The sequence below is a fragment of the Neophocaena asiaeorientalis genome, unplaced genomic scaffold (genome assembly GCF_003031525.2).
Source record: "Neophocaena asiaeorientalis asiaeorientalis breed wild unplaced genomic scaffold, Neophocaena_asiaeorientalis_V1.1 scaffold130, whole genome shotgun sequence".
Classification (NCBI taxonomy): Eukaryota; Metazoa; Chordata; class Mammalia; order Artiodactyla; family Phocoenidae; genus Neophocaena; species Neophocaena asiaeorientalis.
The window spans coordinates 12747091-12769857 of NW_020173397.1; the positions used below are offsets into that span (position 1 = coordinate 12747091).

The following is a 22767-nucleotide window of genomic DNA, read 5'->3' on the forward strand; positions in this document are numbered from 1 at the left end:
AAGGCATCGAGCATACCGCAAGAACAGAAAGTGAAAGAAGGGAGAAAGGAGAGGAGACAAACCAGACAAGAAATAGTAAGTTACTTTTCAATTTCTTTTTCACTCACAAACTACTTACAAAGTTAATTTGGGCACTGACATCCACATAAAATCTCTAGCCACATACACACCAAGATTATGGTATGTATGCTAGATAAAAATGAATCCCAGGAACATGGACACATTATTTTCTTGGTTGCAAAGATCATATTTTGCCTCAAAATTTCCTCAAGTCTTGAAAGTTATCCCACCTTTTGCAGGATATTTCACTCTTGACCAAAGTATTCCAAAACAAACGACTTCTCCTTTTTAAGGTGTGTGCCAAGGGGTGGCGGGACTCTTAGAGAAAACCACCTTTTCTGAGAAGTCATTAGAAATACCTCCAAGACATTTTAGTATCCCCCTCTTTCCCCAAAGCATCCAGCCAACAAGTCTTGAAATTCCGAGGCAAGCTGCCCACCCTGTAGCACTTTCTGTCACTTGCCTTCAACCATCTGTTAAAAGACAGCGGTGAAACGGGAGGCTGCCATGGAGCCAGCTTCCAACTTACCTGGTCTGCGCAGGTGATGGTGCTGGAAAGTGTGCTGAAGGGATCCATGGCAGAGCAGCATCGCACAAGCACTTATCCACAAATACAGGACCCAGGGCATCGCAGAGACCATTGCCATTCTCTAAAGAGAACATTAGACAGGAAGGATTACCCCCAGGTTTGAGCCCCCAGCTCCGTCAGTCCCAGTGGTGAGAGAAGGGGGGTCTCAGACGTCATGTGCCTTTGCTACTTTGCTGGTTAGAATTAATGACCCAGAAGAGGTCATGCCACAAGGTGGGACTGAGGGAGGTCACTCTCCATGAGATCATGAATCCATTTTTGAAATTATTCAAAACCAAACTCTTAGGATGGCCAAAATACAGAAATAAAGTTTTTGACTATCTGTTAGGCAGTTTGAAACACTGTATCCTGACTAAACACGCAGTTTTACACAATGATCTTTAAGCTATAGTTATTCCAGGCATTGAAAGGCTGCACGCTCCTGTTCATTCTAACTTCATTGCAAGTCTGACATAAGCCTGGAAGGAAATAGTGGATTCTTTTTTTTTTTTTTTAATTCTACAGTCATGAATTTTTAATTCCAATGCTGTCGCCTAAACTAAGTAATCATTTCTCAGAGGCATGTTGTAATCTCCTAAAAGAGATGGTCTTTTTGGCTGGACTTAAAACCAGAAGGAATTATCTTCAGCCAGAATGAGTTTCGGATACAAGATCTAAGCACCTCTCCTAGAGCAAACCATAATTTACAATATTGCTTTGCCTCCTAAGAGCCTATTGTGGCATTTGTTGTAGTGTTGATGCATATGTATATACAGGTGGTATATGTATTTATGGCTGAACATCCACGTTTTCTTAAGCGCTGAAACTTTGACAGTCTTCTCGGCACCCATGAGAATCTTAGGAGCTACAAAGGCTCAACTGCACTGCATATTGTCCAGTTTCTCAAACAACACCTTATGCTGCATTTCATATTTGTCAAATTAATCAAACTTCAAGCATCATCCTTAGCCAGTGACATGGAAGCATTTTCTATACAGGAAGCCAGTTAAGTATATGCCTTTCTCCTAGATAGATCTTTGGAACCTAGATTGTTTCTTTCTTTTTTTTCATCTTTCCACTGTCAAATCATACACTTCAAGTATTTCAACGCTACATTTAAAACCTCCTAGTGACCTCCCAGTGTGGCTTCTTTATTCGTGGAAATCAGTACTCTTTCCAAAGCTGTGATGTTCGGCAAGCAAAACGTATACATTATATGTGTGTGTGTATATCGACATAATATAAGATAATTTATGGGTTTTAGGAGAGAGAGAGATGTAGTCTTTAAGAAGGGTTTTAGAACTATAATAGACAAATGGTGACAACCATAATTAAGTGCAAAGTAGGAAAACATTATTTTCAACAGCATGGTGCCTTTCATGCCCCGGTCTGTGATTCACGTAGACGATTCACTTTATAATTAGTTTCACAGCCCACTGTTTACTTTTGTGTACAACGGATTTAACCTCATTGTCTTCAGAACTATCGGTGTACCACAGATGCATTCTCTTCAGTAAAGATAAAGAGCAACATCCCTCCTATGAATTCTGAAATGAATGCATTTGGGTGCCTTTTCAAAATACCCTGCAAATTATAGAAAGACAAAATAGAGGTGACTGTGGCATGCAATGATTGCTTGTGAATTTCAGTTAAAATGCACTAGGAATTCATCTAAACTTGAAGAAAGCCTACCACAATCAAAACAGCAGTTTTTCATTGACGGCTTTCCACACAGATCCTAGCACTCAAAAAGATTGCTGTGACTTGACGTTTGCAGTATTTTCCTTCTTTTTCTTTTTTTCATTTAACTTTCTTTAATTCTCAGCATTACTTCCAAGGTTCCTGCATATAGCTCTCTTTGCTCACTCTCTTACCAAGAGGTTGTCTCTATGGTAATAGGTGTTCCCCACCCCCCGCCCCGCAAAATAATGCATTCAGCCCTACATAGTTCTCTAGACCTGACTGAATAGGTTTGAAATCTGCTTTCTGAATCTTAAATCCTTAAAGAGGCTTCTTACCTGAAAAATCCAGCCAAGAGCAGAGTACTCTATTAGTGTTCATTGGAAAGCTCTAACACTTTCTAAAATCCATCTGTGCCACAATTGGAGATTTTTTTAAAAAGAGCTTCCCAATAATCTTCTTTATCAGGATTTTAAAAATATGTTTTTCTCTTCCGATGCTACTCCCACAGTAAAGAAGACATTGGGTTCATTCAGACTGTATTGTCAGAAAAGGAACCAAGGTTTGAGGGCTGGAAACCTTGTCATTTTCACCTTTAAATCATCTCCTGGCGTCACCTCTGCCTGACGAGACCTTTGAAGTGATGGTGAGATATTGTGCAGTTTCCTGATGAGAATCAGTTTATAGTTAATGAGGGACCATCCCCACTCCAGTGCATTCAGGGCAGAGTAAGGCAGCAAAATGTAGGAGCAGGGCTGCTATATGGCGCTGTAAGTAGCAATAGTCTCTTTCAATACATCCCTCCTCTGTAAAGTATCACATGTCTTAAAGTGACATTACCCTTTATTATAGCTACATTGAATTGTAATACCTGCCCACTAACTCCTGAACAACTCAAGCAGCACTTTAACACTGTATTGCCAGGTACGTCGTTCTCTTAGAGATTTTACGGATACTATTCATTTGCCGAAAGAGTAAAGAGGGAAGGAGAAACAAAAGAAAAAAGCATTCTGCAATATACTGATAGTGTTAATGGGTGTTAGACTCCTAACAGCAAATGGGAAAGTGAAATGTAAGCCATTTCTTACCTCTTAATGTTCTTTTAACCAGTAAGTTAACCCAAAATATTGTTGAGCTTACACAAATTTAACTCTGTCGATTGTTTCTGGCAGCTAAACCTGGGAATACGGTCTATCTAGACTACAATATAGATGTTTATAGGCATAAGCGCAAAGCAAACCTTCTGAGTTTTTTAACATGTTTAATAAATAGAAATATGTCATTTTCAGCATCAAAGACTGGATTTTAATAAAGAAATATGCTCAAGACTTTTTTTAAAAATTTCCCTCAAATAACATGCTGGGGTGGGGAGAGGAGACACTCAGAAGTTCAACATTTTGTTTCTAGTATTATGGTTTAGGCACTTTCTTCTTTGGAAATATAATGTCACTGTACCTACACATTATCGATGCATATAAGGTGACCTAGTTTTCACTTACAGATTGCACTAGCAATGATTCATTCCAATAACTCAATCAGTTATTTCATGAATCTCTTATAAAGTACCTACTATGTGTTAGATGCTGGGGGACAAGGCAGAAAACAAGATTGATGTGATTGCCACTGTCATAGATCATACTGTCTAGTCTTTAATTTTTTTTTTTTAAATCAAGGTAGTTCTCAGAATATTCCAGCCTCAAAAACCTCTTCAAGTGCCTCAGAACAGGCATTATAAGGAAGGCTTGATGCTGTAGTGCGTCTTTAGAAGCCATTCTCTCCTCTCCTGTTACACAGAGTGAGAGAATGAAAGACCCTTCAGACGCATCAGTCTTCCCCACTGGTCCTGCAGAGTTGTACAATACACACAGAATAGCTCTTTGGACCCTAACAACCATTTATTAAAGCTCATCAATAAACAAAGTTCAAGGTAACAGTAAATACAAATCTTAGCGTGAGAATAAGTCGTGCCAAAGTTCTAGATGGTGTTGCATGTTTCATTTCTGTCATTCATTATTGTTGAGTTGGTGAGTATATATAGAAAGCTCACACCGACTGTTCGATATCAAGACAAAAATGATAATAACTATACAGTAGCAGCAGGTAAGGTTTATTGAACCTTCACCATGTGCTGGCACTACTCTATAGTATGTTGCTTGTAAGGTGTAATTTAATCCTTTTTACCACCCCATAAGATAGGTGAAATGATTATTGTCTTCATTTCATGGATGGGGAACCAGAAGGTGAATAGGGAGATTAAGAAACTTGCTCAAGGTATTATAGCTACTAAGTGATAGAGCAGATTTCAAACCCCAATGATCTGGGTCAAGAGCCCACTTCCTAAACGCCAGGATTAAACACTTCATGGAAAAACAACCCTCCAAAATTAACCATTATGTTTTCTCATTTCTTTACCATTAAGACATACTCAAAAAATTATTATACATTCATTCAAGACTTATATACTGAGTACATTCCAGGCATTTGAAATATAGAAATGTGGAAGGTAGTACTTACTCCATGTCTTTGTTTTTTTTTTTCTTTTTTTTGGTTTGTTTCGTTATGCTGATGCATTAAAAATAAAAGGAAGTTCACATTTGCTAATAAAGGCTACCATTTGAAAATGGTACATTATATTTTTCATTTCTAGGGATTAAACTAAGGCTCAACATAGTTTCTTATCTACAATTCAATTTAATAAACTTGAAACACATACTCATGGATTATGTTGAAGGCACTCAGGCATTGTTAGATTTTTTCAAACGACTGGAATAAAGACTTTCCCTTACTTTTTTTTTTTTTTTTTTTGCGGTACGCAGGCCTCTCACTGCTGCGGCCTCTCCCGTTGCGGAGCACAAGCTCTGGATGTGCAGGCTCGGAGGCCATGGCCCACAGGCCCAGCCACTCCGTGGCATGTGGGATCCTCCCGGACCGGGGCTCGAACCCGTGTCCCCTGCATCGGCGGGCGGACTCTCAACCACTGCACCACCAGGGAAGCCCCTCCCTTACATTTTTAAGTGGGTTCTATACATGTATGTGATGGAACAAGAATATCAACCTAGTTCCATTTTCTCTTCCAAATACCTTGTCCATTGTATTGCAGCCAATGATCATTTTCCCTAATAATATAAGCATCAATGGATATTGACATTTAAGGCAATTTAGTCCATTCTTCCATCTCAAAGCAAAATTACTCTCACACCTTCCAAAGAAGTTAGGCCTTTGCACCTTTGACCCTGGTAGGACTCCATTACTTGATCACTTTACTGTTTAGTGGGCCATAATGTTCTGGCCAATGAGGTATCAGCAAAACTGATGGTATCTCTTTGAGGCTGGAGCATTTAATCGTTGAAGCAACACCCTGTAGATCTCTCTTTGCCTCTGGAACAGGGACTAGTTACACTATCTGCCTGGATTCTTGAGAGACTGCAAAGAGCAGAGGCATCCCCTTCCCCTACCCACCCACAACAGATGTAGATAGTAAATAAGAAATATTCTGTTCTTTAGGCAGTTGAGATTTGGGGGCTATTTGTATTTGCACTATAACCTAGTCTATCCTGACTGATGAAGACTTTAACCTATATTGATCATATATTAATTGAATTTTTATGTTTCATTTACTGCCCTAAGCTCTGAGGAGACAGCAGTATACACAGCAGACCCAGTTCCTGCCTTCACAGAGCCCCCTGCTATAGAAATTCATTGGAGGTTTTTGATCAGAGCAGTGATAAATCCAGAGCATTGATGATTGCAGCTAGAATCCCTTCAGGTTCTTATAAGCCAGGAGTTACAAACTGATCACTTACGTGCCCACAGCCATGCCCTGCTCAATCATTTGGTTATACAAGCACAATACTACAAAAGGCAAAGGACTACAGCACAATTGTTTTAGTCCTTCCAGTTACATGAATTCAAGATACCTACTCAGTTGGGCCAAACTCCTAAATATATATACTTCAAATACAGTATCTATGTATATGTACATTTGTTTATGTAAAAAAGAGAGAAAATCCTATTTACCAGAACTTCTCCCCATGGAGAAACCCACATTTACTCAGAAGAAAGGCCCAATGAAAATAATTGGGAGTGAAAGATAAAACACTCAGAATGCTTAAATAGCCAAGAATGTTCAGCATATTGCCCTACATAATAAAAGGCAGGGGGAGGGAGGAATGGCAGATAGAGGATGCAATAGGGCAGAAACCTGGAGGGAGGAAAAAATGGTGAGGGGCAGAGAAGCACAGAGAGAGCTAAAGAGAGAGAGAGAGAGAGATGCAGAGGCTCTCTAGAGGCTCAGAAGAGAACTGAGAACAGAAATGTCCAAAGGGGATTTCCTGGTGGAAAACTATATCCTGTGGAATAGGACTCCACCCTGAGTCTCTTCAAATGATTACAAAAGCTTCAAAATACAAAAATCTCATGTATACTACATGTTATTAAGTTAATTGGGGAACGCACTGAAGGGGTAAAATCCTAGATCCAGCCCAAAGTACCACCAGAAAATCCCTCATTCCCCTGATGACCACACTTTTCATTTCTCGGCATTAGAAATAAAAGTCATCCTTACTTTAGCTTAAGAACAATCCACTTAATAATTTGAATTCACAAATGTGCAGGGAAAACAAATTTGAGACATGCAAGATTTTATGTCTATGCATATTTCTAAATTGAAAAACAACTAAAGGAATTTAAATAAATTACATCTGGGCTGAGAAAGATGCCAAGTTTCGGTCCAATGCAAATGAAAGTGGTTTAGATGTATGCCATTTAAAACAGTTCTAAGTATTTCTTGAAATAACGCATTTTGGCTGTGATTTCACAATGCTGATGTTTTTTCTTGTTCCATTTCAATGGCTAATGGAAATGAAGGCATGGATGAGAGGATCATCGCCATTATCTCCAATCTGTATGTCTTCTGTAACTTTGAAGCCCAATTTCTCTTTTCTGTAGTCACTGGGGCTACCTATCAGTTGGCTGACAATGTCTATTTTCAGTCCCTGATCATGAGAAGACGATATACCTTTTCCTTTGGCTAAGTAATAATGTTACCCTACCTTTCTCCCATAACCCAACTGCATAAATCATTTGTGTTACATCACTCTTTTTCTGGAACTCACTTAAAATTTTCCTGTCTACCCTGGTGTCCTAGTATGTGCCCCATACCAGATACACAGCAACACCCCTAGCTTGTCAGTCTTACTTACTTCATTTACTACTTACTTACTTCATTTACTACTTACTTACTTCATTTAGTAAGTAAGTAAGTCTTACTTACTTCATTTACTACTCTATTCTGTACCTTGCATTTTTTCAAAATACATTTAAGCTAAGACGAGGAAAAGGATAATGAAGAGAAAAGCAGGTGAAGTACAACAACAGAATGGGAGTTTAAATAATACATAATATTGATGGTGATTGACGATCTTATAATAATGATGATGATGATGATACTATTGTATTAGGACCCTTTTTTTTTTTGGCAGGGGAGACTCTTTCTATGTGCCAAGCCCTGGTTAAGCGTTCACATGCTGTGTCTCATTTAATTCTCACAAAAATGCTAATAGGTCTGTATTACAGTGATCTTTATTTTATGGGTGAAAATACAAATTTCAGAGAAGTCAAGTGATTGAACTAATGCCACACCTCTCGTAAGGTTGAAAGACTTTGATGCAAACTCATATTTGATTTTCAGAGCCTAAGCTCTAAGCAACCAAATTCTAGGCAAGCAATATTGGCAAGAAATAGAAAAGTTTACATGATAAAGATAAAAGACCAAGTAAGCAAAGTAAGATGAGCCGGATGTGAAGTTTGAACGTGAAATGCAAAGCATCAGTGATACAAAGGGAGCACTATTTTGACTCTAAGCTTCCTAGCAGTAGAAATGAAGAAGAGAAAAATTATTTTTTAAAAATTTACAGCATCCATAAGGTAAAAAAACAAACAAAAGCACACAAACCAAAAAAAGCCAAACAACTGCTCCAGAAGGAATAAAAATTAATGGTAACAGAGAATGAGCAGAGGCTGAATCATTTGCTATAAAACTGGTGATTCTCAGTTCTGTAACTTGGACCTGGATACATAATGCAGAATTTTCTGTAACTGTAAGAAAAGGGAAATGGAAGGCAAGATTTCTCTTAGGCTGGAAGAAAAGATAACCTTCGTGTTGGAGTTTCATTTTCCACCTCCAGCAGCCTATCTCTACGATTACTTTATCAATTATAATTCCTCATTGCTTATCTTGTCTGTCTTCCAGGCAGCAGAGAAAGAAAGAATAAGGTCATTTCTTTTGTTCTTTCACATCTCATCTCCTTATTCTGCTTTTAGAACAGAAAGAAAGTTGAAACCACAAACAGCTTCACCTCCATTACACTAATCAAAGTAATAAATGAACTGTCCTTTTAGAGACCAAGTGGTCTCTTCATTACGAGAATATGAACATATTTCATAAGCACATAAAGGTCATGAAAATGACTGCTTTGATGATCATAATAAAAACAATAACATGATTTCTATGGTTCATAAAACTCTCAGATTCATAGCCGGATTCATCATCGCTATCCCCCATAACTACTCTGATCTAAGAAATGGCCCTTCACCCTCTCAATGGTTCAGCCAGAAATGAAGACGGCCATCTCCCTCTCCATAAACTCCCTCTTTCGGGCTTCCCTGGTGGCGCAGTGGTTGAGAGTCCGCCTGCCGATGCAGGGGACACGGGTTCGTGCCCCGGTCCGGGAGGATCCCACATGCCACGGAGCGGCTGGGCCCGTGAGCCATGGCCGCTGAGCCTGCACGTCGGGAGCCTGTGCTCCGCGACGGGAGAGGCCACAACAGTAAGAGGCCCGCGTACCGCAAAAACAAAACAAAACAAAAAAAACTCCCTCTTTCAACGTCACTTCCTATCAATTTGACTTCCAGTCTGTGTCTTAAACCTCTCTATTCTCTCCCTCTCCATTCAAACATCTTCACCCAAGTTACCACCATCTTTCACCTGAACTATGGTAATTCTTTCCTAACTAGTCCACTTGCCTTCAAATGCGTACCTCCCACCCATCTCTTCCCCACTCAGCCGGAGGGAATGTTTTTGAGATGCATGTTGATCATTCCACTCTTGTTATTTGAAAATCTTTCAATGGTTTTTCATTGAGCTTAAAATAAAGCCCAAGTTCATGACCATGGTTGACAGGGCTCTGCATGAGTTGGCCCCTCTCTACTTCCCTAGCTTCATCTTTTACAAACACACTCACTCTTGGCTCCTACTATACTCCTCTCTTGGGTCCTTGAGTAGGATAGGGAAACTTTCCCCCAGTTGTCTTCTGGAATGCTCCAAGCCAGATCAACTCATTGTGGTTATGCTCTCATAGCCCTCAGGATATCATCTCTATAGGTTAACTACCATTGCAAACAACTATTTCTGGAATTATTTATGATATCTGGTTTACCTCTTGACCAGAATCACCATGAGAGACGGAAAACTGGCACCTTGCTCAGTACCATATCTTCAGAATCGAGCGTAGATATACTACCTGACATATAGTAGGCACTCAAATGTTGGCATCATAAATAAGTAATGATCAATGAATCAAAAGTAAAATATAAGGCCACTATCAAGATGGCATGCACAGTGAACTGTTTTTCTAGAAATAAGTAGATTTTGTATCCTCCCCAATAGCCTTTATTCATTCTTTTTGGTAGCACACACGTATGAAGTGGCGATACATATTAAGGATGACTCCCTTGCTCTGTGTGAGTCTACTGTTATGGCACTAAGTATAGGGAGTTGGCCCATATATTGTTCAAACCCTTAGCTACCTGCCACTAAATCTGTGTTGGATTCCTTTTTTTTTTTTGCTGGAAGAAAAAAATGAAACTGTCCTGAATTTTCAGCCCTGGTTCTTAGTATTTGATATCCAAATATGATCTGATGGTAGAACTCACAGCTGATCCCTGAAGCATAAAGAAAAGTCTCCAAATGTTAATAAAAAGAAAGCACTTAGAATTTCATTATACTGAACCTAGAAGAAATCCCCCCAAAAGCCTCCTAGTCCAGCCTCTCTGTTCTAAAGGAAATAAAAAGACCTAGGAATGGGAAGAAGCTTACCTGAGGGAATACACTGAGTTCACTTGTGTGGGTCATGTTAGAACACAAGTCTCCTCATCTGATGTTCTCTCTCTTTCTCTCTCTCTCACAACACTATCCAGTAGAACTTTCTGCAATACTAGAAACGTTCTGTATCTGTGCTGGCCAAGATGGTAGCCACTATCCACGTGCGGCTATCAAGCACTTGAAATGTGGCTAGTGCAACCAAGGAAATGAACTTTTAAATTTTATTTCATTTTAACTAATTTAAACTTAAATAGCCTCATATGGCTAGTGGATACTTTACTGAACAGCACAGCTCTAAAATATACCAGCTAGGTTATGGAAAATAAAACCTGTGACATCAAATAATTTTCAGTAAGCTAGAAGAAAAATTTGAATCACCTGACAGTAACCTTCCAAAACTAGGATATAATAGAAGAAGGTAGAATGGGCTTGGTTACAAGTAATAGAAAAAAACTAAACAAACGAAAACAATGCAAATTGCAGTAAATAATAAAGAGGATGTATGGCTTCTTGCAGGTGCACAGTTCACAGGTGGGGCTCACCTCCAGGTGGGTTTGACCCAGTAACTCCACTAAACTATCAAGGATCTAGCTCATTTTCAACTCTCTCTCTGCCCTTCAAGGTGTCATTCTAAGGCAGGCTCCCCACCATGGATGAAACATAGCTGCCAACAGCTGTCTAGGCTATGAGCTTCTTCATCCATATAATGGCAACAGAAAGGATTGTTTCGAGAAGCTCTCTCAGATGAACAAGGAAGAGTCTTTCTTAGCTTCCCCCAGCAAACCACTTCTCACGGCTCCTTAGCTTGACTTGGGTCACTTGCCCCTTCTTGAGCCAGTTACCTTGGCCAGGGGGAAAAGGTCACATTGTTGGACTTTGAGCTGCACCATAAGCCCCAGACCCAAATCAAGAGAGAAATCAGCTTCCTCCAAAAGAGATGAATGGAGTGAGGGAGGTTTGATACTTAAATGAAAATTAAGACAATAATGAGGAAGAAAGGATGAATATTAAAGACAATCACAGTGTGGACAAAAGTTAGTAATGTTTTCATATGTCCTTTTAGCACTAAAGTACTTTGCCATTTTTATAACTTTTTTCTACAAAGTAATATATTAGTATTTTTGAAAGGTAGTAAACAAGATCTAAATAGAAACATTTTAAACTCATCTAGAATCTGTCACATGAAAGTCACCAGTATTCGTATTTAAGTGCACATTCTCCTTTTACTTTCTAAAAATGCCTGGTTGGTTTGGGTGCTTCTCTCTCTCTCTCTCTCTCTCTCTCTATATATATATATATATATACACACACACACACACACCCACATATGTTTTATAATCTGCTTTTTTTTCTCTGAAAATATCACATTTTCCAATGTCAATAACTATTCCTCTAATAGTGACCTTAATCTACATAACCAACCTAAAGTACTTCTCTTTTTCTAAACATTCCTCATCCCTCTGTTGCTTGTAAATTGTGGTTAATCTTACTTTTGTGGCAGGAAACTTCCTTCTACACAAGACAGAGGATTAACAACAAGAATATTTTTCTTTTCTCTATAGGATCCTATAGATACCAATGGTTAACTACAACAGAAAAACATAAATCCCCTTTGCCTGCTGTGGGCTTAAATCCTATGAACTTTTCTTGACACTCTAGGTTTTTACCTGATCTGCCTTCAAGTAAATTTCTCTTCTGGTCTTTGTCGTATTATTAATGTGGCTGATTATCTATTCTCGTTTATCTGGTTTGAATTTTAATTGTGGGAAAGAGATAATTTCCAGAAAAAGAAATTGGTTTCTCATCCACCCTTTTGTCCCTTTCTCCTATTACACCATATTGAAAGTAGGCTTTTCCCACTCTTAGTTTCCACCCTCACGTTCATAGTGTAATTGATTTCATTATGTTTTGACTTGGTCAGTGAGACAGTATAATAGAAGGGCTAAGAGAATGGGCTCTGCAGTCCGACAGCTTGGGTCCTTCTTTCAGCAACACCACTTACTAACTGCCCAGTCCTATTTAAGTAATTTTGCCTGAGTTGCCTCACTGATTCAAAGGATTATTATTAAGATGCATATCAGAATGTCTGGCATATTACAAATCTCTATAAACTTTTAAAATTAAATTTGATATCTAGGCTGTAACTAGGATTTAGCTCTAAGTTTTAAGATGTTTTCTTATGCCTTTGCAACCTCAACTCTTTAAATTTGAAACATTCTTGCTCCCCTTCCATCTCCACTTACTTTTCCTATTCCCCTTCCTTCTCCCAAATCGACCTACTTTTCTAGATTTGGTTCTGGTGCACTGTTCTCCATGGAGTTTTCCTTGGCCTCCCAAGTCTAGGGTGGACACCCCTCCCCTCCACCTCTATAAGATTCGGTGCCAACCACATTTGCTACAGCATCTACTGCTCAGTACCATATTTGTCTGTTTTCTTTTCTTTTCTCTTCATATCCCTCTGGCCTCAGAGGGACTTTCCCTGACCTTATCATTCCCTTTTTGAAAACATGAAATGGTTTTCCAATGCACAGAATATAATGTGGTTTAAAAACCACTGACCAGGGCTTCCCTGGTGGAGCAGTGGTTAAGAATCCGCCTGCCAATGCAGGGGACACGGGTTCAAGTCCTGGTCCGGGCAGATCCCACGTGCCGCGGAGCAACTAAGCCTGTGTGCCACAACTACAGAGCCTGCGAGCCACAACAATTGAAGCCTACGCACCTAGAGCCCGTGCTCCTCAACAAGAGAAGCCACCGCAATGAGAAGCCCATGCACCACAACGAAGAGTAGCCCCTGCTTGTCACAACTAGAGAAAGCCCGCGTGCAGCAATGAAGATCCAATGCAGCTAAAAATTAAATAATTAATAAAAAAAATTTTAAGTAAATAAAAACCACAGACCACAAGACCCAACACAACCAGTGTCTGCCCATATTTTCAATCTAAATATCATTCCATTCCTCCCTACCTACTCCCACATTCACCACGCTCCAGTCACTCTGATCTTTTCTCAGTAATGCATTCAGGTATTCATTCATTCAGCAAGCATTCATGCAACAAACCAAGTACAGAGAACACAATTCAAGAACTGGTTCACAAGATAATCATTGCCCCATCTCACATACTCCAAATACTATCTAGATTCAGGACCTTTGTATAGGCTCTAAACTGTTTTATTCATCACTGTTCACTCTCCATCTGACAATGTACCTGGCACATAGTAGGTGCTCGATCAGTATTAATAGACTAGATGAATAAATGAATGTGTCAGTAACGGATAAACACAGCCATTTCTCATTTATTCATGTTTTAGGTGTTTTATGAATTTGCACAATATTCTAAGCAAGAGCTTGGCAGTGGGCTGAGCAGGGAGGAGGCTGGGAAGAATTTCAGATGATGTGTCTGTACACGTATGGGTGTTTGTGTGGGAATCTGAGTCTGAGAATGCCTAAATGTGCATCTCCAACCACAGCCCAGTGCCAGAGAGAAAGGCTTTTTGCATTGCTTCTTGTTTTTTCTCATCCACCCTTTTGTCCCTTTCTCCTATTACACCATATTGAAAGTAGGCTTTTCCCACTCTTAGTTTCCACCCTCACGTTCATAGTGTAATGATGAGCATGGGGTATCTCTGAGCTTAGAGAGAATACAGCAGTTGCTAGTTTAGAGTAGAGGAAAACAATTATAAAAAGGAGTTCAAGGGTAAACGCTGCACATGATTGAAGCAGGTAGGACAAAGTACTTGAGCACACCCATACTTGGATTCCCTAAACCAGAGGTCGTCAGTCTTGACTGAGTTACAATAACTTGGGGAGATTTTAAAACTCTAAATGCCCCGGACCCTACCTCAGATGACTCAAAACAGGATCTCTGGAGGTGGAACTCAGGCAACAGTGTTTCTCAAAGCTCCCTGCGTGGTTCCAATGTGCAGCCAAGTTTGAAAACCACTGACTAAAACAAAAACTTACTGCAGTAAGTCTCTAGTCACTGTGGCAACCCCACAAATAACTGCGATCTCTTGTTAATTAGTTGCCAACTAAGAGGCACGTTCTCCGTGTTTAACAGATTGAAGGTTAGCCCAGTGTATGCATCTTTATTGAAAGCTTACTATGTGCTTGATATGATAATATGTACCATATAAGAACTCTATTTCATTAATTTGGGTTTTTTTCCTACCTCATATTTAACTGCATAAATGATGTGAACCTTAGGTGTTCCAAGCAATGGTTAGTAAACATCACGATTGCTCCCTTTACATACATCCCCTCTCCCTGATTTTCTATCATTTAGCCACAACCCCCCGTACTGAGCTAACTGCTGGTTCTAGGAGGCTCTCCTGTGGCTCAGGGTAGCCCCATCCCCTGGCCATAATAAGGGATGAGCACAAAACTCAGTTTGTGCCGATAATACACAAGGGCAGGTTTCCAGAGATCTCTTGGAAAGACACTTTTTAATTCATCCAAGACAGCTTTAGGAAGTGATTTTTTTTTTTTTTCTTCCAGACCTGAACAAGGAAGCAGGTCATTGACTAAGAGTCATTAACAAGCATTTGGAGATTCTGAAGAGGCACCAACCCTAACACGAGACTGATACCATGAAAAGTAGAGTGAGCAAGTGGGGAAAAATGTCTTTTGATGAATCAAACAAGCTCTAAACTCCACTCAGTGTTGGACTTGCCCTGTAATATTTTAAGGCAGTTTGAGTGCGGCTTTCCATTACTTGCAACCAAAAGCATCCGAATTATTGGATCATTAAGAGACAGCCCACAACAATGGAAATATAAAACTAAACACATCCCGAAGGTTATTTAACCGAAACTTTCATTTTAAAAATAAGAAGAGGGGCTTCCCTGGTGGCACAGTGGTTGAGAGTACACCTGCCGATGCAGGGGACACGGGTTCGTGCCCCCACTCCGGGAAGATCCCACATGCCGCGGAGCGGCTGGGCCCGTGAGCCATGGCCGCTGAGCCTGCGCGTCCGGAGCCTGTGCTCCGCGACGGGAGAGGCCACAACAGTGAGAGGCCCGCGTACCGCAAAAAAAAAAAAAAAAAAAAAGAGAAGATTAAGACCCAAACAGCTGAAATGACTCACGCAAGGTAGCACAATCTACCTGGCCTTAATGTTACATATAATTGGGCCCGGATCTCAGGTGTCCTCATTTCCAGCCCATTGTTCATTCTACTGAAGAATAAAGTCTTCATTGAAAACATTCACTTTAATTTTCAAATGTTGCTAAATTAGCTATGATGACCCTAATTTTTTAAATGTCATTAAATCTCCTTGGAACTCTCTAGAAATACATATTCCCAGCCCTCTCTCAAAAGACATACTCAAAGCCTATACAGACCATTTGCTTTTCAAATGCAGACGTCATGAAAGAATATGCAAAACTGTTGAAAATATATATCACACAAGCCACCCCAACCAAAAAAAAATTTTTAAGTTCTATCCAGCTAGGCTGCTTCAGTAAATGATGTTGCTGAATATATAAAATACTTGAATCTAAATTTAAAAATGCTCCCCCCACCCCTTGATTAACCAGATTGTCCCCTCCCCTATATATAGGAACGCTATGTGCCTGAGCCCACTTACCATCTGTCACCACATTTTCCAAACTTCTCTTCCACCCCCTCCTCTTACACAATCTTATCACATAAAAATATTAGATTTCAGGGATTTGTATAATTTCATTAAATTTTCTGAGCCAAGTAAAAATAGAGGAAGTACTGGTATCTCAAACTGACTCAGATTTTGAGTGTCCAAGACATATCCATGGTAGCCAGTAATGCCCTTCAGGCAGAACTCATGTGCCCAGGAATAAAAAGAAGAAGTCTTTTCCCTTATTATGGCATTTCATATTAGGAATTTTCAGGTGTTCCCCATATTGCCGAGGGGGATTTGGATAGCGTCCAGAGAGTCCTGAGTCATATACCATCATATTGCTTTGTTTATTACCTTTCATAAAGATTTGTGAGTTTTCTCAGATCATTAGAAAAATACTTAGAAGCCAATTGGGGATTATGCATGTTGCTGTTTCCCCTTCGCAGTTTGGGAAATGATTTTTAATCTTCTGAATACAGGGCACCTCTACTCACCCAAGTGCTTAAGGTAGAAGCTTAAGAGTCTTCTTTTGTTGCTCGCTTTCCTGCTTCTCACATACAATCTATCCAAAATCTCAGCCAATGCTTTTGTTTCCAGACCCCACAGGAGGTCTTTGAGGAATGACCAGTGAGATTGGCTTTAAAATAATAAGTCCACTACACAATGAAGAATTGTTAGGGACGGGCCTCTTAACTAGGTTCTTTCCTGCTTCTCTGCACAGGTAGGAGAAATGAGGCTTATAATGAGCATCCTATTATTCCTACCAAACATCCCTCTTTCTCCCATCCCTAACCCAGGTGGTCCCAAAGGGTACATCAGTCACAGTGCCTCAACTATACTGTGATCACAGAGGTAGTCACATGACTCAGGCCTGACCAATCAGGAATTCCCATGTCCTGCCAGCAGAAATTGGTCCAAGTGTGGTATATTAACCAAGAAGAACACTGGGAGAAAGGGATTTGCTCCCTTTATAACATAGACTTGGGGCTACTGGTGACTGTTTTTATCTGCCATTAGAAAAATTCTGCCTGTGGCAGCAGAAAGCACAGTCACACCCAGAGACAAATAATAAAACTGAAAGACAGAAAAGGAGAAAGAGGGAATACGAGAGTGTAAATCAGGGGTCAGCAAACTATGGTCTGCCTCCTGTTTTTGTAAATTAAGTTTACTGGAACACAAATACACCCATTTGTTAATGTACTGTCTATAAATGCTTGTGTGCTACCATGGTAGCATTTAGTTGGAATAGATACCAAACCTAACTGAGAATGCCTGAATGAGGACATATGAAGTATCTTGCCCTTTTCAAAGATCTTGTAATTTATTGAAGGGCCAGAAATGTAAATACATATTTATAGCACATAAGATAATGGGAAAAAACAAAATATGGAATAAAAAGAACACACAGCATCTAACAAAGAAACAATGGTAACAAAGATGATAATTAGACTACTGATGAAGGCATCTACCATTTACTCATTGCATATTATGTTGATGCTTTACATATTAGATATTAGATACTTTCACTCATCCTCCAAACAATCTTGCAAAGTAAATGTGTCAGTTAGGATAGGACAAGACTTGCTGCAGTAACAAATGACCCCAATATCTCTTGCTACATATCCATGGTGGATCAGTAGAAGGCTCTGCTTACTGTTAACAGCCAAGACCTCAGGATAGTGGAGGTTCCTGCTCAACACATGCGTCCATATTTGCTTCACTGAGGGAAGGGACCATAGCAAATCACACGCTGCCTCTAAAAAACTTCCATGCACAACTGAAACACAGAACTTCCACTCAGATTGCATTAGCAAAAACAAGTCATATAACCATGCCTAAATTGAAAAGTACTATCATGTGCTCAGAAGAAGAGTTGGACATATTTAGAGAATACCAGGAACGTTTACCCAAATAAATACTGGGTAAAAACCTTTCCAATGAAGAAATGTAAGAGAAGTTAGGAGACTTCGTCAAAGACAGAGTTAGTAAGTAGTAGTGTTTGAATTGAACCCGAGTCAGTATGATGCTAAATTCCAAGCTCTTTTATGTTGTACCAGTCAATGTCCTTTCTCATCACCTTTGTGTTGGAAAATAGTAGAGTTTACTGATGAAAGGAATAGTAGGTTTACATGATTGAGGACCAAGAAAGAGATGTAAAATGTTTAGACTTGGTGAGCTTGCAAAAAGCAAATCCGTTAAACTTTTTTATAAAGACATTTACATTATGTAAGCAGTATTTAAGAAAGATATAGATGGCAGTTCAACCAGAGAATTTGACCTGGGGTGGGATGATTACCGGGAGGAGAGGGCAGTATGGAAACAAGAATGAGATAATACAATAAAAAAGAAGGGAGTGAAAGAGAAAGAGAGAAGGAGAGGTTGAGGGAAAGAGAATAGTTGCAAGGGAGATTTTAGGCTGAGACCATCCCTGTTCTTGGGTACTTTAAGTTTAATTCTTTCCTAAAAGGTTCAGGTTCAAATATATATGAGACAGAGTTACTATTTCTTTTAGACGTTTGTCAAGTGTGAAAGAGGAAGAAAAATCTGTTTGTGAAGGGAGTTTACAGTATACTTAAAGTTTATTTTAAAAATAAATAGGACTTGATAGATAGGGCAATAAACAACAGGCCCCACCAGGAACCTGCCAGGAGCACTAACAGGAAGCATCTGTAGGCTGCCAAGAGCCAGAAATAAGAATGAACAGTTCTCATCATCAGAGAGTCACAGGAACATTCACAAACAAAAAGGATATTTGGGGTGCAGCATCTCTAAGCCAAGTTACTCTCTGTCATGAACGCACTCACAGTTTATATAGAATACACCCACAGAGGTAAAGCCACATCTGAATCAGCTGTTGCTTGTTCCCTTTGCTGTGAGTTCCAGGTTTTGTTTTAGCCTAAAATTGTGACACAGTATACAAAAATATGTAGAGACCTTTAGAGAAATTTAATACCACAGGAACATAAAACTTTGCGTGACCTCAATAATTAAGAAGTATGTATGAGCAGAAAAGAGTCTATGTGCTCCCCCCAAAGGTTTATTATTGATATTTGAATATTTATATTTATTAAATTCACAAAGGTTTGATTAGTTATGGATATGTGCTTACCATGTGCTGAGCATGACCACAGAGCTGAGGATACAGACGTGAAGAGAAACAACCTTTACTTTCCTGGAATCTCCTATTTTAGCAAAGGAGGAAAATGAGAAAAATAAATAAGGTGATTAAAGATTGGACTAAGTGATATAAAGCTATGAAAATAATTAATAGAAAACCAAGGGACAAGGAGTGGCACCCACCTGAGGCAGTGTCCAGGTGGTCCTTTGGAGTGGGGAGCTTTGAGCTAGGACTGGAAAGGTAATGAGCAAACCATGTGATGACAAAGCATAGTATACGTTTGGTCCTGTTTCAATGAACAAAGACTTTTTTCTGGAGACAAAAATATAATAGAGCTGGGTTATAAAGCTCATTGGATGAGGAATCAAGATAACTGAGTCTCTTTTCTGCCACTTAATAGCTGTATGCCCGTAAGCTAATCACATAAACTTTATGAGTCTGGATTTCTTCATCTGTGAAATGTGTGGGTTGAGCCCAAGGATCTCTAAGGTGTCTTCTAGCACGAAAAGTTTATACTAATCCTCTCCTATCCCTACTGCATGTGTGTGCGTAGAGCACGTGCGTGCACATGAGCGCACGCACACACACACACACACACACACACACACAGGACACAGGTAAGTCTCCTATTTTCTAACTGTTGCCTGGAATAAACTCTGGGCAAAATATGAAATGCTCATGCAATATAATTTCAACATAAGTGAAAACCACCATATCTATCCTTAGCATCTTCCCAAAACTCAACCTTTCTATAAAGGTCCCTGGGGACAAATGCGACTACCTTATCTTAGACGATACACCCACACCCCTCTCTCAAATTCCTGGTCTCTGGCCATAGCCTCTGATACTCCAAGTGTGCCTGACTCTTCTTCCAGTCTCCTATTTTCTAACTGTTGCCTGGAATAAACTCTGGGCAAAATATGAAATGCTCATGCAATATAATTTCAACATAAGTGAAAACCACCATATCTATCCTTAGCATCTTCCCAAAACTCAACCTTTCTATAAAGGTCCCTGGGGACAAATGCGACTACCTTATCTTAGACGATACACCCACACCCCTCTCTCAAATTCCTGGTCTCTGGCCATAGCCTCTGATACTCCAAGTGTGCCTGACTCTTCTTCCATACTCTCCCCCCAACACAGCCCAATTCAATTTCATCTGATTGGACCAGAAGTGAATGCCCAATTCAAGGAAGAATCAACCATAGGCTGACCACTGACGAGGGAAATAAAGGGAAAAGGTGAGTTCAGGCCAACCAATCCACTTCCAAGGAAGTTGGATTTGGGACTGTGAAACATTGGATGGGTTGGTAGCAGGGCAAAAAATTAAGGACACCTGAAAGACTGCCAAAGCATAATGATAACAAAGCATTCGAACGAAGTCTGTGGCCTCTGTGATTGTTGAGGGTCCCAGACCTGTTTAGATCCAGATTCATTCCCCAGTTTCATTTCCCATGAGACCCTGGCTTTACAGTATTTCCTGTCCCCTATTTCTATGAACTTTCTGTGTCCTACGAACAATCCCCATTTCTACCAAACTAGCTTAGCTGGATTTCTTTCCGCCAAATTGCATTCACTAAAACAAAGGGTGGCTCATTCGATCAATAAGCTAAGCTCCATGGAAATGTTAATGGCGACCTGATTTAGAAAGAGGAGTAATAAATAAAAATGGGGGAAAGGCTCTGCTTTCATGAAATAGAGGTCAGATGACCATGAGGGGCTGGCAGAGTGAGAGGTGAATGGCACCTGAAGCAGAAAATGGATTCCAGAAAATATGCAGTTTGGGGGATGCTCCAAAATTGGTCTGGAAGGACCTCAAAGAGATGAGTAGGATGGGAAAATCTGACCTACAATTTTGCTAATGAGCAGTGCTTAACTCTGTAGGAAATAGCCCCCAAAGCTCTCAGATACGTTGGTCTTTCTCTCCACTCACCTTCCTCCCAGCACAATGCATAACGTATAGTAAAAAGAAAAAATTAATACTTATTAGCGGAGACATAAAATTCTTCTTTCAGGAAACACACAGGAAGATATTTTCTCCTAGTCTCTCTTCAAAGGACTTTGTATTTTCCCACCCCTGCATAACTCTTTAGAAGTTTTTCTTACGTCTGTGGCTTATGCGCCTCAAATTAGGGATCACGGGGAGACAAATCAAGCCTGTCGTTTTTAAGGAGATGGTATGGAGTGATCGTCCAATAGTCACTTCCAACTGCCATCTGTGACAAGTCTGTAAAACATTTCGTTTGCATAATATATGGGAACTATTAAAATACAGCACATTGTTAAAGGAAGTGGGAATATTCTAAGTCAAACTATGTCTCCTCATAAAACCATCCCCCTAGCACTGGCAACAAAGCAGAGTTCTCCTGTATTGCTTTAAATAAGAAAACCTACTGCTCAAGGAATTACTGAATAGATGCTAAACCTAGTTTAATCCAACGCCGCCGACATGTTGTGAAGTTTTAACGAGAAGAAGGCTGAGCAAAGGTCATTTAGCGGAAAGATGCCTGTCTGGATTGAACATCTCCTTGCTCTAGAGCAAGCAAGGACAGAACAGCAATCAGTTTATAAAAGCAGGCACTGGGTGCCATCCATAATGTAGACCTATATATCTGACCTAAAAAGGCCAAAGCTCGTGTTTCCAGAATAGAAAAATGTATATCAAATGCCTTAGCTGGAAGAAAAGATCTTTATGTTTAGTCAGAAGTGGGCCAGCAAACTAATATCTTGACAGCATGCTGGAGATTCGGCGGCTTCTTGGGTTTTTTTTTTTCCCTGCCTCTGTCCGATGACATCCTTGCTCTAAAAAAGGACATTTTGTTTGTCCAGGTGCAGAATTTTTAAAAACATGCTATTATTCTCACAGCTTCAAGCCTGCTTTTCGCTACAGATGTAGTTTTTCAAAAGCATTGGGTTCGCAAAGACCATGGTTGTTAATTAATGACTATTTACATCAGCCCAACAGCCTAGCCATATTTCAATGATCAGTTGGGGAAAATCTGAAGGAGAAACAGGACAGGAGAGCATGGAAGAGAGTTTCTTACCTTCAGTGTTTTAATCAGAGCAGTATAATAAAGTTATTTGTATTATCAGTGACTTCAACCTCACTGTCAAAGTATTTCTATTGAAATGCAAGCCCAGGAAATAATCTTAGGAGGCATTTGTAATAGTTTGGTTCCAACTCTGTACAGGGTGCCCAACAAGAGGCTGGAAAAACTTATAAATGGTTTTCCTTCCCAAATAGCCTGAATGACAGCCAGGCCCAGGTCATACTTCTCTCAAGACAGATGGTGAAAGCACAGTTTACTGTTCAGTTTTAATTCACTGCTGTCTCTTGTAAGACAGCCTCTAAAGAGAGAGGCTAAAGTCAGTCTGCCTAATTTTAGCAACACCAGGATGAAACCTTGTGTTTTCATACTATGGGTCACTTCCCTGTAGTGTTTTATGAAACTTGCCTTGTCACCCTAAATTCATACCTGGTCAAATTTAGATACTCTCCTAAAACACAAGTAGAAGAGAAGGTTGTAATTTTCTGGGCCATTTCTGCCACAATTGTCCACCTCTTGATTTGGGCAGGTGTTTCACATTTGCAGATCTCTGGCTCATCTTGTTTTCACGGCTCCATCTCTTTTATCCCATGATG

The 22767-nt window shown here is 39.8% G+C and overlaps 1 protein-coding gene across 2 annotated transcripts in view; it reads right to left on the reverse strand.

Annotated features, from left to right (window-relative positions):
- The window catches only part of TAFA1 (TAFA chemokine like family member 1), a 478670-nt gene extending 464387 nt beyond the window's left edge, over window positions 1-14283 (reverse strand). Inside the window, exons 1-2 of one of the 2 annotated variants that reach the window (XM_024747069.1) lie at window positions 2647-2948; window positions 590-710 (exon numbers count right to left, since the gene is read on the reverse strand). In XM_024747069.1, coding sequence (XP_024602837.1) covers window positions 590-707 — 118 coding nt within the window. In that variant the 5' untranslated portion in view covers window positions 708-710; window positions 2647-2948. Of the gene's footprint in view, window positions 1-589; window positions 711-2646; window positions 2949-14248 lie in introns of those variants that run through there. The other variant, XM_024747070.1, reaches the window with a different exon arrangement.
- Window positions 14284-22767: the final 8484 nt, after the last annotated feature.